The sequence below is a fragment of the Scleropages formosus genome, chromosome 22, assembly GCF_900964775.1.
Source record: "Scleropages formosus chromosome 22, fSclFor1.1, whole genome shotgun sequence".
NCBI lineage: Eukaryota > Metazoa > Chordata > Actinopteri > Osteoglossiformes > Osteoglossidae > Scleropages > Scleropages formosus.
Genome location: NC_041827.1, coordinates 3,816,188 through 3,835,391, shown reverse-complemented (window position 1 = coordinate 3,835,391; position 19,204 = coordinate 3,816,188). Strand labels below are relative to the sequence as shown.

Here is a 19,204-nt window from a genome sequence, read left to right as displayed (position 1 = left end):
CCAAGCCCATATGCTTGCCCACCTTTGTTTACATTTACATTTACTCATTTAGCAGGCGATTTTCTGCAAAGCGACATACCTCTCATAGAAAATATAATTTGTACATTACATTAGGAAAAAGAGACATAGTTGCAGACGTGTGATTCTTAAGTACAGTTAGTTTATTTCACCATATGAACCAATGTTCATCACATGAGTAGTTGCATAAAGGATTTCGTAAGTAGTTACGTAAAGGATTGATCTGAGCATGATCTTGAAGTTATAGTGCATGAACATTTATACCTTGCATGAACTTAAAATATCATGGGTGAAGTGAGTCCGGAAGAGGTGAGTTTTAAGACCCTTTTTAAATGTGGACAAAGATTCAGCAGTTCTGAGTGAGAGGGGGAGGTCGTTCCACCACAATGAAGCCAGAACCGAGAACCTCCGTGCTTTACCTTTTGCGCGTGGGACCACCAAGTGGGCAGACGCGGAAGAGCATAGCAGTCTGGTTGGGGTGTAGCGGATGATCAAGTCTTGTCAAGTCAAGTCTACATACATAAACTACCCGTTTTTCTCCATTGCTTTAGAGTTCCTCATTCTAACTACTCCATGCCTTAGTACTATATTTCCAAGACTGCTGGATATGTTGTGGTCTGTCCATAGTGAAAAACATTGTCTTCAGTAGGTATTTTACACAGGGGAACTTTGCATAATTGATCATTGTAGCAATGGGTGTCAACTGAGCTTGAATGTCAAAGTCTTGCGATTGTTCCAGATGAAGAAAGATCTGTTGAGAAGCACACATTTATTCCTGGGTGTGGCTAAAAAAACTAAAAAATTATTCCCTTTGAAAACTTCATGAAACTGCTTCATGAAACTTATGACTGTAACTGTGTATTTTTCTGTGTAACCCACTGTGCAATCTAGAAGCAGAAGAAACAAAAAATATAAACAATAAAAACAACATCCTGGGTACATTTTTACCATCTATTGCTTTAAAAAAGCAGTGAGGAGTTTTTCCGGGAAATGTAATTTGGCTGAGTTTATGGAGGAATGGAATCAAGGAGTATGTGTTTGTTTGGGCTGTGGTTGTGGCTACACTTACAGTTGCTAGAAAGTAGTTATTTTTAGCATCTGCAAGTAAAATAAACCCCTTCTGTCTGTCAATGTCGCTGTTCATAAAGCCTTTATATATCCTGTCTTCCATTCTTGGCCTGTGGGGCCTCTTTCGTTCAGATCTGGCTTGTATGCTATCATTAGGATTTCCCTTGGGAAACAGGTATGAGACAAAAATGTTCAATTAAGACCCCCATGAGTAGAGGGAATATAACGATACAGCTTAGGACCAGAGGGACTCTGGTTAGGGAGACTAAGAGTGGTATCTCTGTTGTTTGCAGATAATGTTTTTGTCACCTCATCTGACTATACATACTCAAATGCTTTGCTGCCAAATGTGTCTGAAATCTCTGTTCCCAGAAAAGAGTACCGTCTTCTCTTCAGGTGAGAGAAAGAATTGTCCCTAGTAGAGAAGTTCAAGTATCTTAGAGGTCTTCTTGCCAGTGCTGGAAAAGGGGAACAGGAGGTTGATAGGTGGACTGTGGCAGCATCAGCACTGATTTGGTCTGTGGCGGTGAAACAGATGCTGAATCTTCAAAGATTTTGGTTTACCGCTCATTCTACTTCCCAGCCCTTATCTGTTATCATAAGCTTTGGGTAATAACCAAAAGAAGGAGATCATGGATGGCAGTGTCTAAAATGAGGCTTCTACACTGAGTCACTGTGCCTGTTCTCCATGACAAAGTGATTATCGATCACTTGGGAGAGATTTGGAGCAGAGGTGCTGCTACTTTGGTCAGAACCCATTTGAGCTATACTGGGCACATCCCACTGATAAGAGACCTAGGGGCAGGCCGAGGAAATGTTGGAGAGACTATATCTCTCAGTTGGACTGAGAACACCTGAGGATCCCCCAAGAGGATTACAAGAATTACTTGGAAAAGGGAAGTCTGTGTCTACCTACTGAGCTTAGTATGACTGCGACTCTTATCAGGAACAGTGGCCAGAAGAAACTTAGAAACCTCATTCGGAGGACGTGGCTAGCATGGGAATACACTTCAACAATCAGATTGACAGAGTAAATGCCTTGCATTGAATATTGCAATATCCAGTTCTTCATATTTGAGGATGAACTCAGCATTCCTTGCTAGACTGACATCTTTTCTGCATCACTTTGGGAATATTGAAAAGGCAAACCTTGATTGGAACTGTAAAGCTGACACATGTAGAACTGCAGTCACACATATATAGACATGACATGATAGCCTCTGGGATACAGAAAATCAAGAACATTTTTTGAAGTGTTCTCAATTTGGAGATGAGCCCATTTGATGCAGAATTACACCATGGCTTAGGGATAACTAAGTTCCTTCATTGAGCACTGGGTGGGTCTAGATATGAGCCATCGATAAAAATGCGATGGACATCAGAACATATTTCTTTAGGACAATAATTTAAAGTGAAATCTAATGCAAACGCCCAGTTTTAAGGTCTTGGCATTCAGCTACCGATACTTCAGTCTAGTGCAGCAATGGTGAGTGATTGCAGCATCCTTGTGTACCCCCGAAGTTGGCCTGTCATCTTTGTGTGATTCCACTTCGATTGACTTTGTCATTTTCAAATCCCCAACTTGAACCTTAGATCAATCACTGCTTCAAAAAAACTTCAACTGTCAAACAGTGGGAAGCCTTGAAAGAGCAGTTTCTTCTTTTTTTACCTCTCTCTGCTGTCCTGATGAAAAAAGAGGTTAAAAAATGTTTGAAGTTATAGAGATGACATCGTGAATCTATTACAGCAAGGTAGTTTATGAATTTGACAGACATTTAAAAGTTAGGTGAGGACAGATTCAATTTGAAGGGATATTTGATTTTAACTTTACTCTTCTCTGAAATTGAAATTGCTGACAGAGAGGAATACCAGGGCTAAGAAAAATTACAAAAGTGGACGTGCTCTCTGAAATCTAAAATTTGATAAAGACTTGTCTGCCAATGGCAGGTGTGCATAAGTAGCTTAAAAAGCATGAAGCAGTCTATATGGTCTGCTGCATCCTTTTTGTACGAACTGCTTGAACTCAGTGTCTGACTTTGACTTGCGACTCCTGTGACCGCTCTGCTTTGCCCCTTTCTTGTAGGTGGCCAGTGGGGGAGATGCCAGTCAGGGTCAAATTGAGATCTTCTCGTTGCATAAATCCACACCCTATGCAGTCAGAGCCTTCCAGGTTGGTTCCCCAGCGCTGTGCCTGGAGTATGTACCAGAGCAGAGCTTGGCTGAGGATGCAGAACAGGGGCTCCACCAGAGCCCCATCGGGTTGGGCAGCACCATTTGTGTTGGCTGTCATGATGGAAGGTGAGAAACCCTACCGCCTTTGTCATCTCTTCCATGGAAGTCAAAAATTTCTGCAGCTTGTGAACCAACTCAGGTGGAGGTCATATCTATAGTGCTTTGGAGAATTCAACACACATACATTATAAGATACCTGTAGTTCTTACAAATGTGAGTACCTGGAGGTAATAATTAAGGTAAGTCTAACCTGTTACATTCTAGGACCAAGTAGTGACCATTATTAGAACAGACTGTGGATTGTTGTGGGACAGAGGCAGCCACATGGCAGGACTAGGGCACAGAACAGCAGGACTTTAACCAAAAGCGGTTTTAGTATAATCCAAAACAGACGGAAACAGGCTGTTATGGGCAAAATGCAATAACCAAACCAAACCAAAACTCTTTTTTCTGGGCAGTACTCTTGACCTGTTCCCCAAACACCGCCTCCCCAAGTCCTCAGGCCAGCTGCCTTTACAACGCCTATAGTTGGTCCTTAGGTGTTGGCAGCTGGCTGTCATTCACTTATGGCAGGGGTGGGTCATTGGGGGCTATGCATCATGATATTCCCACCTTCTGACCTGAATTGGACCACCAACCAGCTCACAAGATCTTGACTATTATTGATTAGTCATGATTATTTTTACTAATGTGCCTGAAAACAGTTTGTTTATATTTGAATTCTGCTCTGTACTTTTTTGCTGTAAACTGTCCTCGATAAAATTGCCTCAACTAAAAAGCAGCAGAAAAATGACACAAACAAGCACATCAATTTTAAAAATATCTCAAGATACCACTAAGCCATTTTGGAAGAGAACATTTAACCTGATTATAGTAGAAACTGTAGCATGATTGCCACACCATCCTGGCTCTTCGATCAACACAGCAACCTGAGAGAAACACCAGGAATGAAAGGGCCGAAGACGGAAACTGAGTTGTGTGCTCCTGTCCGTGTTTAGTTTGTAACCCCCACCAACCCTCTCCCCATGCTCCTCTGGATCCACGAGCAAAGTGAACCAACTCTCACTGCTCGCAGTGGATTCACGTCAACGTCAGTTTTGCTTGCTGCCAACCTGCTCGGCTAAGAAGCCCTTCATCTCTTCATACATCAAGAGAGACTCACTTTCCCGCTACGGATAAAAAGCATAAGTCAGTGTCGCACTCCCTGTGCTCACTCTGCATTTTGCAGTGGTGGCACCATGCATTTTGATTTTTTACTCCACCTTTACCCAATCCCCAGCTTAGCCAGTCACTCAGGAAGTCTGGAAGAAAATGCCGCTGACTGAGATACATATCAGTATCACAAAACAACACACCACTGTTCAAGGCAATTCGTTTTTCAATACCAGTCCTTTGGTTAATTTAACTGGAGAAAAGGTAAAATTTCTGAAAAATTGTTTTTATCAGTTTCAGTGTCAGACATGGTTTTAGATTTAGAACTATAGATTCTTAATGGTTGAGCTCATTAGTCTGAACCTAATATAGAAGACTGACTGTCCTATTTACATTGTACCTGCTTTTCTGTTCTGTTCATCAGGATCCTTGTTTTTAGTGGTGTTGACACTACAGCCCAGTGCCTCCTGACCTTCACTAACCCTCATGGGTGTCCCGTGCTCTGTCTAAAACATTCGTCCCGCTTCCTCTTTGCTGGCCTAAGGGACGGGACGGTGTTGATGTTCACTCGTAAAAATGGAGGTAAGGCCCTAAAGTACTGACACTGTATATCCACAATACCACAAAGTAATATTAATGAGTTTTCTTATTTCATGTAAACCTGTGCAAAAGTATGAGTGAGAGCACAAGTCATAGTTTTATAAGGAGAACAAACAAATTTCAAAAGTAGAAAAAATTCCAAAACGGAGTTAATAAGCAGCAACATGTAGCTCAATGGTTAAAGACAAAGACTCTGTGAGTATTTTTTAGCAAAGGATTTATTCCACCAATTAAAGGAGTGAGATTCAGGAAAATACTGAAACACTCACACTGAAGACTTGTTCAAGTTGTCTTATACAGTAGTCAGATAGCACTGGTCAGCACAAATCACAAATTACAGAAAAATATTACTTTAAATCTTATTAAATTCACATTTACTCATTTAGCAGATGGCTTTCCAAAGCGACGTACATCTCAGAGAGAATCTAAGGTGTAAATACAGTACTGCTTGAAAATCTGAGATTCCTATTATCGATGGATTTAATATTCTTGTCTAAAATATTAAAATAAACTTATAAAATCAAAATTTTAAATCTTAAAATAAACTTCTAGAATAAATAATGTTTTAAATTTATCCTTTTACATTCATTCATTTAGCAGACACTTTTCTCCAAAGCAACTTACATCTCATAGAAAATACGTGTACATTGCATTAGCAGAAAGAGACATAGATGCAGATGCGTGATTCTAAAGTACAGTTTGTTTGTTTCTCTCACCATATAATCACTTTATGATCATATTCTTGATCACCTTCCTAGTAAATTTTTTTTTTAAATATACATAAAAACATTTACGTTACATTACTGGTTTAACCAGTTTAACTTGCACTACACGCATGATTTCCTCTAAAGCAACATATAGAACTGGTCATTGCACACCTATTATGTCACACGAGAAAGGCTTGTTCTAGTTAAATAATGATTTTGTGGTAAAACTAAGGGATACAAGGGGTTCATCACTTTGTGGTAATTCAAGTTTAGCACTTACTCTGTGAGCAGGTATCCCCACCCAGCCCTGCAAGTAATGTGTGAGATTAATCATGTGTTGCGGCTGGATTAAATATTACCTTTTTCATATTATGTAAAACAGGAAAAACCTCGAGGGAGTGGAGCGTGAGACAGAATTAGCATTTTTCTTTATAATTATTAAGAATGTGCACCTCTGAATGGTTCACCAAGTTCTCAAATTAAGTTCATACTTGTACGGAGACCTATATTAAGAAACCTATTAGATGTGTAAATAATGTGCAGTTGCTTGAGGTGGAATTTCCTGTTTATTTTATATATCTGATAGCTTGTTCTAATTTTAATACAGCAAATAAATACAAAGAAAGGCAAGAAATATATAAGGAAGTGAAAATATGGCCGTCAGCCGATGTAAAAGTTTGCGGAATAAAACTTTGTAAAAAGACACAGGATCCTCAGGTGAATCAATAGCTATTGTTATTTCTTTCAAAAGTTCTATTATAGTGCTTATTTTAGATTTTTGAAAAAGGCTTGTGTGTCCAGTCTCATTCCCTGGCCTTGAACATCTCGTGCCATGATTCAGCAAAAACTGCAGGGTGGTCCTCGCTTTGCACCAGTAACCGAAGTGATGACTTGAGAGTGGAGTTTGAAAGGAAAGCAGAATGACATTTAAATTACGCCAGGCAATTAACCTGAGGCAGTTGGGAGGCAACGTAAAGCTATTTCTGGTTTCAAAGGCAGAAATAAACAATTCAAAATGTTAATTAAATGGCTCAGTGCACTTCCGTCTCTAATTTTGCTTCATTAACACGCTGTGAAGGGGGAAAAAGCTTATGTAATGCAACTTATAATGGCCGGAATGCACACTGTGATGGGCGCCCAATAATTAAAACTAAAAGGAAAAGGTCTGCTTCACTTTCCAGCTAATGGGAGTAAAATCATTTTCAAAAGGTTGTGATACATTTCTTTCAATAAAGGGGAAATGTGCATTTACAGAACTGTGGTTGTATAGGGGCCTTGTAGGTGTAAGAAAGTAAGCAGTAAATAATTGTTTCATGATTTTTTTGCAGTTGCAGCTATTGAAACTTGGTTCTTTCTACTCACTGTTGTGTTTCTCACCTAAAGTACGGCAGGTACTACGCTGTACTGGTCAAACACGTGTGAAATGAAGATTGTTTGTTCAAATCCCAAGAAGGCTTCTGCTGTGCTATTCCTTTGAGAAGTGATTAAAGTGAAGTTGCTTTCTCCTGCGTCTAGCTGTATACAGCACCAGTCAAACCAGTCAAAAGTCTGAGTACACAAGAGCAGTACTTGTATGTGATGAATAGGACCAAAAAGACAAAGCAATGCACAACTGTCCTAAATCTCTGGGAGTTGCTGCAGAAGAGCTGGGAAGATATGTTGGATCATTTCTTGTTCAAACTTGTGAACTTAATGCACCGTGAAAAAAAAAATAGTTTTCAGCAAGAATACCCAAACTTTTGACTGGTAGTAAAAATGGGGGGGAAGGGGGGGGGGGGGGGGGAATCACCATGGATGAAAGCAATGGTTCATTAGTAAAAAAACACTCCAATATGTTTCTAAAGTTCTGTTGATGACTTTGTCTCGAAATTCTGATCTAGAGCTGTGGGACCCGGAGCCCTGCACACGGGTCAAAGTGGGGTCTAAGCCTGTGCAAGCCTTACTGGTACTAGAGGACTCTGTCTGGGCCAGCTGTGGGAACTGGGTAGCCGTCATCGAGGGATCCAACTTAGACACTCAGGTAGGGGCACTGCTCTACATCCCCCTAGACTCATGGCCTTGCTCCCCCTGACCGACAAAAACGATCAATAATGCAAATACTCTTATACTCACTACCTACTTTTTAAAAGCCTTTGATTCTACAGTGGGCTTTGGTGAGGGTTCTTTTTTATGGGATGTTAACCATACGGTAGCATTAAAATATGGGAATGTGAGACTAGAGATCATCTACTGCTTGCATTCGGTAGACCACCTCTTTGCACAGCTGACCCATGCATGCAAACACCCCCTTTTATGGCAGTAATTAAAAATCTTTGGCCTTTTGCTAGTAGGCTCTGGGTATACAAATTGTAAGGAAAGTCCTAGCCGGAGGAGTTTCCCTGGCCCACTCCAGGCCAACATTAACCTTCAGCTGCGGGGGGCTTGTTAGTTGAACAACAAGGAGGTTTGTTTTTGTTTTGTGCTGTTGCCTGTAGCCTGGACTTCTTTGGTGAACATTTACTACAGAAGACTGGCATCTATTGACTGAAAGAATGTACTGGAATAGCAAGCCATTGTTGGGGTTTGATGCAGAGGTGTGCAAATCAAGCTTGATGGAGCATTTTCCCAGATAGGAGGCATCAAACCTTAAGATACCCAAAGAGAAACAATGTTCTTCATCAGTGACTCTTCCACACCACGACCTGACCATGCTAGAGCTCAGTATTGTGGGCAAATTATACCTTCAAGCACCGCTAAACTTGGTTAGCAGAACCATGGCCAGAGGATCTCACTTCATTAAAAAGAAAAACACACAAAACAGACTGGGATTTATTGATACACTGAAAAAAGTGCCAGTGGCCATAGAAAATATATTTTATAGCCACTTTTTTGCCTTCTTATCTGTCATTATCAAGTGACACTATGATGGGACTTGAACTGGGATAATGACACTCCAGGATCTAACATTTTAGGTATATATGAAGTCCTTTCATTCAGTCCTCAGGCTTGTTTTCCACTCCTCCACTTGTTTTTTCATTTTACTTTGAATCCCCCTATAATGGAGAATTCACTAAGCCAACATTTATTGTTTAGATAGATAGATAGGATCCTTGGCAGCATGGTGGCACAGCAAGTAGCACTACTGTCTCACAGCACCTGGGTGGTGCGACAGGACATGGGTTTGATCCCTGCTCAGTCTGTGTGGAGTTTGCATGTTCTCTGTGTGGGTTTCCTCTGGGTGCTCTGGTTTCCTCCCACAGTCCAAAGACATGCTGTTCCCCCATTGTGTGTGAGTGACAGAGAGAGTGTGTTCCACTGATGTATGGATGTATGGGCCCATTGTAAGTAGTGTATCTAGCAGTGTGAGTCACCATGGTGAATAAGGTGTGTGGGCTCATAACACTACATAGAGTTCATTGGAACTTGCTTTGGAGAAAAGCATCTGCTAAATAAATAGCTGTGAATATAGCTAGATAGTGGTTAGAGGTGCTACCTTCAGACCAAAAGCTTCCAGGTTTGAATCCCACCTCTAGCTGTAGTACCCTTGAACAAAGTTCTTACTCTAAATTGCTCCAGTAAAATTACCCAGATTTATTAATGGACAAATAACTGTTAGTAACTTAACGTTCTAAGCTGCTTTGGAGAAAAGTGTCAGATAAATGTACGTTACACCTTTATGGTGTTGCGAATTTGATGTGACCTGACATGAAGTCTGCTCTGGCAACTAACAACGCACACTAGCAGCCAAGGTGTTGGATTCCTTCAGTGTGGTTAGGCTGAAGGACGTGGGGCTGTGTAACTGTATCACACAGACAATCACCACGTGTGCCGATGTTTTCGACGGCAACCGCTGTGCCCGCCCCCGGAAACCACCACACGCTCACTGAATGAAATGCCGAGCTTCACAATGAGAAATGAGAAGAACATCGGATTTGGAAGAAGGAATGTTTGATGGAGCTTTAAAAAGCTTCTGAGACCTGTGTGGCAATTTAGAACCACAAAGCTAAACAAGCAAGACACAGCCTCGGGGAGGGGGGGGTGGTGAGAACTGCAATGACTTGCTGCTTCATTTACAGAGAGTGGTGGGAAGTCATAGGAAGGTTATGATTATTCTGCCTTGGGCAAAATGCATTCTTCTTTCTGTAATAATGAATACCACTGGATGCTACTAGCCTGTGCTTCTACTATGGTAGATGAGGTGGGGGAAGGATAAATATTTCCTGCAAAAAGTAAAATAACACACAAACAGGCAGCGTGCATGCCCTTCCACAACACTTATTTGCATATTCTTCATGGACTTGTTTCGATTGTTTTCAACTGAGGCAAGCACTTGAAAAAATGATTGGATACAATTAGGAGCCCTGTGACAATCAGACGTGCGTGGGCAGGCGTGGGCGGTTCCACTGTGTCGGACCATTTGGAAAGATGTTTTCTCCCTCTAGAGTTAGAAGACTGAGATTTGTGGCTAATTGCAACGCCTGAGCTTGGATTTGATGGATAGTTCATTAGCTTGTCATAGAGGCTTTCTTACTTATACATTTATTTCTCTTTTCCCTTGTTCCTTATGTAGCTGTCTGCATCTTTAGTTTTTTTAATGTATTTGTAAAAGCTTTTAGGGGGGTGCGGTGGCGCAGTGGGTTTGACCGGGTCCTGTTCTCCAGTGGGTCTGGGGTTCGGGTCCCGCTTGGGGTGCCTTGTGGCGGACTGGTGTCTCGTCCTGGGTGTGTTCCCTCCCACTCCAGCCTTATGCCCTGTGTTGCCGGGTTGGGCTCCGGTTTCCCATGACCTTGCTTGGGACAAGCGGTTTCAGTCAGTGTGTGTGTATGTGTAAAAGCTCTTATGAACATACATGGCTTCTGGATTTAAACTCAAAATATATATGGGGTTAGGGTTTTCATTGCTTTCAGCTTTGTTGCCTGTGTGAAATAATTCCAATGCAGATTTTTTTTCTGCTAATTGATCCATTCATCTGCAAGTTGCGGGTTAACGAGTATTCCCTTGCTTCGTCCCAGTTTTCACGGTGACTCAGCCAATTCTAACACTGATCCTCTTTTTTTGTAGAGGTTTGAAGCCCACCAGGACCCCCTGGTGAGCATCTCTCACATGGTGCGGTCAGGTGGTGGAGTGTGGATGGCCTACTCTGAGGGCTCTTCTATCCGTTTGTTTCACACGGAGACGCTGGAGCTCCTGCAGGAGATCAATGTGTCGACACGCCCAGCCTTCCTCAGCTCTGGTGAGTCCTATGCAAACGCTAGTGATGGACCTGTAACAGCAGCCCCACTCAATTCAGCAGAAAGGCTCTTGGCCCTACCCTCAAATCCTGATTCTTTCCTTGAGGGCTAACTCATCTTCCCTCCTTGAACATTCCAAATCCAAGAACTGATGGCATCTGGCACATTATGTATCTGGAGGGGTGAATTCAACTTAATCACTTTAAGACAAACAATACACAAGAGAATCCATTAAAACAACATTCGGGACATTTGTTTTTCTGTATTCAGGCTGCCAGACTTTTATGTGTTTATGAGAGCAGTATTACTTTACTGAAGCAAATGTAAATGTAAAACTGTGAACTGCGGCATTAGGGAGGGTTAGCAAGAGAACATATGCCATACATTAACCACCTTGGAGAGCTGAATAGGAAAAAGAGCAGTGGCAGGGCACCAATTAAGCAGCACCACCTTTGCTTGTTTGGACGACTCGCCTGCTCTTGTTGGAGGCTGTTCCACTGTTCTGGGCTTCAGGGAATGACCTGAATAAGTAGGAGTCATCAGACCCAAATGGAGACGTGATGGAGCTTCTAAGTTAGAGGGTGGAATTCATAATGGGAGAAAGTCTTCACACAAACCTCGAGACTGTGCTTCTGAGATGAGGAGTTGCTATGGAAACGCTTCCTTCCTGGCTTCAGCATCCCTGGCACGCAGCATGTGCCAGTTTTGCACCCTTGTCTCTCAATGTCCTGCTCTGTTCTCAAAGGTGTCTTCCTCTGTTTTCTTTCCCCATCACTTGATCACTCTTTACGGCTCTTCTACATGTCCCCTTCTTGTCTCAGTCTCCTGTATGCTTCCCTCTACCCTTTTCTCTCTTTTTTTTCTCATTTTAGCCCATGAAGCATCAAGCAACGTCCTGTGTTCTCCCTGTCACAATTTCTGATTTATCCAATAATATCTCCTTCCACGTGTGACTTTGTTTGTCTATAATGATTTTTCTTATTCTCCTTATTCTCTCTCTCCTTTTCCCTCTTTCTGTCTTTTCCCCTCCCTTTGCACCTCATCCTTGACATGGATCTTCTTGCACTCCAGCCTTCCCCATAAACTCTCAATGGATGAAATATTTATCAGCAAACTGCAGTGTATTCTCACCTACCTTTGGATAAGCTCACATACACACTAACACATTCGCATGTAAAACAGGAACAAAGAGGCAAATAGTTTGCATCACCATTGTTCGAGGGCATTTTCAGCCTCAGAAAACAATGAGAAGTGAATCACAGCACGAAAACAGCATAATGTTGAGTATGTTTCCGTGACTTTGTCTATATTGAGTTATTTTCTAGCAATGAAAAATAAAAGCGCTTGAATCAACTGACAGTTTTGAAAACCTATGTCAAGGAGAGCTGCATTCTCCACTTATTACAGCGGATGGGGGCAAGATGTGTGAATGGACTTCTGTGACTTTACTTCATCTGCATCTCATGAACCTGTTTATTTGTCAAAGGCAAGAGATGTATTTATTAATGGAAAGAAGGCTAAAATATTTTCCTTGTGTTGATGTAAGACACCCATTGTATTTTTCTCTGAGATGTACATTGCTTTGGAAAAAAGCATCTGCTAAATGAATAAATGTAAATGTAGCTATTCAGTGATATTGACAGGGAGAAGCAGTGCATGAGGATCTGGAGTGATTTCTGGGTCTGCTGCAACCACAGCTCACAGATAGCTTCAGTCACATGTGCTCAAATATAAAAGAGGGTTGATGAAGGGGACTGGTAGTAGGTGTACCGGAGACTGGTTTAAGGAGTGAGGAGGTCTTAGTTATGCAGGTCTAAGAATAAAAAACATAGCCCAAGTTTTCTGTGCCTATTAATTTGGCAGTTTAGCAGTAAAAAATCACTAACACCCTCCACAAGCCTTCTAATCCCAAAAGTCGAGGCGCATGAAAGACCCGTGACGTTATTTAAGATCAGTGGCCTGCTATTCCCTTATGTTATTCCCAAACCTATGATAAAGAATAAATTAATGATCAACTTTTAATCCTGACTCTAATGCTCTGCATCTCAGCAGGGACACTTACCCACAGTAAACAACTGTCAAGTTTTTCAAGTGCAGAGGCAACCGGCCTCTTTCACTAATAGATTAAATAGTCTTTTCCTTGGGGTAAAAAAATGCTTCAGTGGAACAGCACTGGGCAACAGTTATCTTTCCAGACATCATCATTTTACTATAAGCATCAGTCTTCCAGATCCACCTCATACAGGATATTAAGAGGCAGTAGATACGGAAAACATGGTTTTAAACAATTGCTGTCATGTTCTGTAATGGAAAGATCAATTGTATTTTTTTTTTTTTGAATAATGCACATGTTGCATTGATTCAGCCATTAAAAATGTTAAAAATGTGAATTTGCCTCAAACTGATGAGACTGAGGAGGGTTTGTAAACAGCAAAAAAAAACACACATTTGTATTTGCAAACTAATGTACATTAACTAATGCAACATGTAAATGCTGATTCCATGAAAACTAGGAATCTGTATTGTTTCTTATGTTCTGTGCATAATAATGTTTCCAGAAAGCTGCTCCCGCCCTCGCAGTCGTGCCTCTGGTAGCCTCCGACAGAGACATGCTGCTCACAAATCCAATTGGATGCACTTAAATTATGCTGTGGTACTGCCTACAACAGTGTCATGTTACAGAGCAACCCCCCCCCCCCCCCCATGCAAATTTGGCAGCAGTTTCAAATGGGCTTTTTGTTAGCCTTTACATTGCTGTTGCTGTTAATTGGTTTGGAGAAGTTAGAATGCTGATCAGTGGAGCTCGAGACAGGGTTTCCAGAAGTCAGCTGATGGAGGGGAGCGTGTTCTAAATTGTTTCAGACCACATGTAACACATCTGGGGATGCTTGTGAAGAACAACAGTAAAAACTGCAGATGGGTGCTCCGTGATGAGCCAGTGTCGAGCTGGGTTTGATGTTGGCCATTGAAGATGGAAGAGAAGAGTTAAGGGGTTCTGGGGTGGTGATGGTTAACACAATGATTATCAGTTTTGTGGGATGGGGGTAAAGTACATCTGAGTTACAGAGGCTGGAGGGTGAGAAACAGGAAGGGTCTGAGGGAGAGCAACGTTGCAAGGTCATTTCTATAATTCCAATTTTTGATGCCTTTGGTCCCACAGGTCAGCAGACCATTCGTGTCACCAGCCTCATCATCTGTCAAGGGCTGCTGTGGGTGGGCACTGCCCAGGGCATCATAATCACCCTGCCTGTGCCCAAGCTGGAGGGCATTCCCAAAGTAACAGGTAAAGTCTGGTCACCCCTGCCTCTTAATCAACTGTACCAGCAACACATATCCTTCCATGTGACTGGAATTGATATGGAGTGTGTGATATGCTGTGTCACTTGCCTCTGTCTTTGATGCTGGGTGTAACTTTGTTGAAGCTCGTGCCATGATCATTGCAGGGAAGGGGATGATCTCTTTAAACGCACACTGCGGCCCTGTTGACTTCTTGGTAGCCGCCTCAAGCGCCCTCGCACCAGAGTTGCTGAAGCGGGACTCTTTTGAGGATGTGGACTTGCAAGATGGGGGGGTTGACCAGGCTGAGCCAATGAGCCAGGAACACAAGACGCTGGCTGATGTCTCCCGACGAAGCGTCCTGTTACGCTACCGGCTGCACTCCACTGCAGGGCTGCCAGGCAGGCTGCTGACAGCAAAGCCAGACTCCACCTCCGCTGACCTTGTTGGTGCCACTGACTCACCTGAGCATGGTCTCGAGGATGGTACCATCTACGGTTTGAGTGACGACCCTGAGGTGTGGGTGCGGGGTCGCACTTCCAGTAGAGACAATGCTCGGAAAGATAGGGTGGTCTCAGCTGCTGTTATCTCTGGTGGCCGTGGGTTCCACCGGCTGGATGAGGGGTCCTTGGGAGGTGACAGCAGTGCAGCAGAATGCACTCTCATGGTCTGGCAGCTCCCTCTGACAGTTTGACTGATCACAGAGGCAGGTGCTTTCCCAAGAAAGGGAAAGCATGAAGAATGTGAGGTGAGGCGAGGCAAAGAGGCCGAGATACAAGCTTTGTCTCAGCACTTGTGGTTTCTGCCTCAAGGCCTCCCTCCAGTGCACTGATGTGATGGATCTCTCCTGCTGATCAGGCCAGGGTGGTGATGATGGCGCTGTCACGGCCTAGTTTGGTGTATACCACCAACTTGGCATGTAACATGTCCCCAAATGACTGGACGTCTAGCAGTAGACACATCCTGCACTAAGTGTGCTTCTCTAGAATTGCCCTAACAGGAGAGATTAGCTGAATTTGCCCTTTCTACATGCTGAAAGACAACTTGTATCTGTTTAAAACAAATTTCATTACAGGTGAGCTTTTTCATGTGGGAAAATTCAACTGAGCCAATGAACCTTTTTCTTTGAAAGTTTTCCCTGTGTCAGTGACATCTGATGTTTTTGCGAGCAAATTTCTGTTTTTCACTCCTTACAGTATTGGTGGTGTCCATACTGTGGTCACCTGCTTCATAGATACTTTTCACTCATCTGAAAGAATAGCTGGGTTGTCTTTGACAGTGTCTGCTTTAAGTACAACCAAACTTTCCTGTGAACCTATAATGCACTTTATCTTAGCAGTGCATCATTGTTATTGGGAATGGAATGCTTAAATTTACATTTCCTCTTGCTGAGCTCACTAGAGGTAGATTTAAAAATGAATGGTGTGGGAGCTTAGTCTCAAGACCGGAGTCTACATCACATTATGTGACACGTATGGACAATGCTGAAAAACCCATTCTTTTTGGAAATACAGAACATGAAATATCCATCCATCCATCCATCCATCCATCCATCCATCCACCCATCCATCTCATGATCTGCAGCCTATCCAGGGAAGTGAGACAGTACATCCTAGATGGGAAGCTAGTCCAATGTGAGGTACAATCATACACAATTGCTCACACACAAGGGCCCATTCTAAATAACCGCTTTCCTGAACAGCATGTCTTCCACCTATTGACAGGAAAGAACAGCACCTGGAAAAACTCCAGGGAAATATGAGATCATTCTAAAAGTAATATCTGTAATATTAATGGTATAAATAAAACATTTGAAAGCCGTTGCATAGAGGAGACGCTGTCCTGGCAATGGGTCAGCTGTGTCAGCCATGTTGCTGCTTTTTTTGCCTGCTTTGCAAGCTCTCCGGAGCCGCCAGCTGTATCCTCCGAGAAGCTTCTTCAAGCGGTTAAACTGCTTGGGAGAGGGAAAGGGGAGTAATTACCAGGAGAATGGCCCATATCACCCTCAGGTCATAGGTCTTGTGCACATGTTCACCTGAGCATGGGTGGGGTGTGTATGGTCTGAGCAATCGATCCCCGTTGTGCAGGAAAGGAAACGACTAAGCTGTGAAAGCTCTCAAAATGCAATGGACAGTGACACTTGCAAGAGAAAAAAGTGACGTGAAAGGGAATTTTTATTGCGCTCAGTTGCTTTCTTTGGATGCTGTCCATGACCATCTGCGGATGCTGTGAACACTGCTTCAGGGCCATTGTATTGTACACGGGTCTCCAGTCCCTGCACTAACCAGCCCTGGGTAATTTAGCGTAGCATATAAAACCAATTGGATTAAGGCTATCCGGGACCACAGTTGGAGACCCCAGGTTGTTGTAGTTACTGTTCTATTGTTTAATTACTTTTTTGCTAATGAGCTTAACATAGGCTTGTGGGAAATGAGTACAGCAGGTCAGTTTTCCTCCACGGTCCCTCAGGTACCTGCCCACCTGTAAACCTCAGTTAACATTACTTATTCCACTCATTCTCAAGAATATTTACTTCAGTTCCATGCTGAACCTTCTAAAATTATACAGATAAAAAAATAAAATTTCTTCGCAGAAGGAGCTTTGCAACAGAGGTTAATATTAATGGAATGTAACTCTCTGACTTACGCAGAATAAAGGAACAGGGTTGGAGGGGAATTACTGTTTCTTAAGTGTAAGATCCCAACTTAAAATATGTCTGCTTAGTCAATATTAATTCCTTGCAATGGTATAATCTAGCAGAACAGCACATGAAAGTGTAAAACTGGCCTGTTGAAGAAAGGTAGAGACTTCACTATAAATCTTTCACAGTCTTTCACAATCCATCCTGTTCCATGCAATTTAAAAGAGTACATTAATATGTTTAACCTTCTTATTCAAACAATTCACTCAGTTAGGGAAGCGGGTCCAAGTCAACTTTTAAAGTGATATATCAGTACTGTCAGTAATATACAATAATGAAATGGAGTTCCTCTGCACCTGTTTAATGTTGTTTTTTTATTCACCTACCTCATGCTGTTATTTAGGGTGAGATTAATGATTAGAAATGCAGTCCTGTTTGAACAACATTGGCAGTATTCGTAATTACTGCATGCGGATACGTTTACATTACATTAATTCATTTTGCCGATACCTTTCTTCAAAAGGGACATGGAATGATTATTAACCTATGTTTACTGGACACCTTAATCCAAAGGGACTTACAATGCTAGATACAGTACACTAAATTCCAGACAAAAATTCAATCATTTATTTCACCAGAGCAACGTGACGTAGTCACACATAAACACACCATGGACAATTTAGATCCCCCAGTTCGACTGAAAAAATGTTTCAAGACTGTGGGAGGAAACCAGAGCAAGGTACGGGAAGAAGCCCGTGAGACGCACAGTGAGAACATGCAAACTTGTTTCTAGATTCAGATGGATTTGAATCCATGTCTAAATGCACAGCCCAGGGACTGTGAGGCTCCTGTACTACCTGCTGTGTTGCTGTACTTACAGTTAAGTGGTATAAAGTCTTTAATCTCAAATGTGAAAGAATTTTTCTTCACTTCATGTCTTCATAGGGGCAGTGGGAATGGGTGTGTGGGTGTGGTAAAAAATGAGCAAGCGCCGTCATCCCGCAGATGCTGACATTCTGAGCCATTTGCTGCTCGGTAAGCCAGAACCAAGATTTTGAATTTGGGTTTGGACTACGACTGACAGCCCCACATATTCTCACTTTCTGGAATCTGGAATTGGAAGCACTCGTAAACTATGGATTTAATAAAAGTAACAGATTGCAATAAGTTCTGGAATATTCGGTTCTTGCAGCCTTGTGACAACATTCGCCAAAAAATGCAAATTTTAAGAATGTAGAATTTTTTCTAAAAACTGACATATAGTATGAACTAGCATCAAAACTATGCTTAATGTAACAAAACTGAATATAAAATGCAAAAAAATCAACACAATACAATTTTTGTTGCATTGTGTAATCCATACATTTTGTGAAATCAATCCCATCCCACCATTATATCCTGTATATAGACTACAGCATTTATGAGACTATCTTTTACCATGAACAGACAGTGCAGTAAAAGTAAAAAACATAATATAAACGTAATCATGGGGTTCACAGTAAGCTGTAGTATAATTAACAGTGGATATCCATGGATACTATGTTTCTGCCAAGTAACTGACTTGTCATAACCTCTTAGCAAGCTATGTGTGCATCTCCCAGTATGTCTGGTAGGTTTGTAACCATGCAACAGACCAAAAAATATTCTTATAGCATTAAAAAAGAGTTGACCTTTACAGGCTTTTCACAAGAACAATAAATTGTTTTACATGTGTAACCACAGAATGGATGATGGGACATAAAGAATGCATTGACATTCCTTTGGGTGACATTTGAGAAGGTACATGTTGTTAGCATGTGTACTCTGTGTACATTTGTGTCTTTTATAACATTGTCCAGTCACATCACTATTGTACAATGCAAAAACTACAGATAAATAGTTTTTTATTGAATTTGAATGTCTTTGAGTTTGCTACTTCTGCACACCCATTAACTAGTAACTGCTGGAACAGATTCACAATATTACTTTGACTGATATAAAAAAAAGCTAAGACACCAGGAGAAGTGTTGAATGTAAGCCTGTATAGCAAATTAAATCTCCCTGTCCATTAGTATAAGAGCCAAAACACAGAGGGAGGCTGTCTTTAAGAAAAAATGACCAGTCTTTAGCGCTAACCCATAATGGTAAGCAACTTGTTGAGGTGAAAGACCAGTTCCCAGAGTTCTGCTTTTCTGCAGGGTCCTATTGAATGGAGTACCTTTACACACTCCCTGGTTTTTACATCAGTTCAGACATGAAAAAGCCTGAGACAATCACCAGTACATTCCCAAACTATGTCTATTGTCTCACTCTGTATCTTC

At 41.9% G+C, this 19,204-nt stretch overlaps 1 protein-coding gene across 3 annotated transcripts in view; it reads left to right on the top strand.

Annotated features, from left to right (window-relative positions):
• arhgef10la (Rho guanine nucleotide exchange factor (GEF) 10-like a) overlaps positions 1–18,960 on the top strand; it is a 79,829-nt gene extending 60,869 nt beyond the window's left edge. For all 3 annotated transcript variants that reach the window (XM_018725869.2, XM_018725871.2, XM_018725870.2), the window contains exons 21-26: positions 3,170–3,384; positions 4,895–5,052; positions 7,658–7,797; positions 10,818–10,989; positions 14,148–14,270; positions 14,431–18,960. In XM_018725869.2, the coding sequence (XP_018581385.2) occupies positions 3,170–3,384; positions 4,895–5,052; positions 7,658–7,797; positions 10,818–10,989; positions 14,148–14,270; positions 14,431–14,957 (1,335 nt within the window). In that variant the 3' untranslated portion in view covers positions 14,958–18,960. The remainder of the gene's footprint in view (positions 1–3,169; positions 3,385–4,894; positions 5,053–7,657; positions 7,798–10,817; positions 10,990–14,147; positions 14,271–14,430) is intronic.
• The last annotated feature ends 244 nt before the right edge of the window (positions 18,961–19,204 follow it).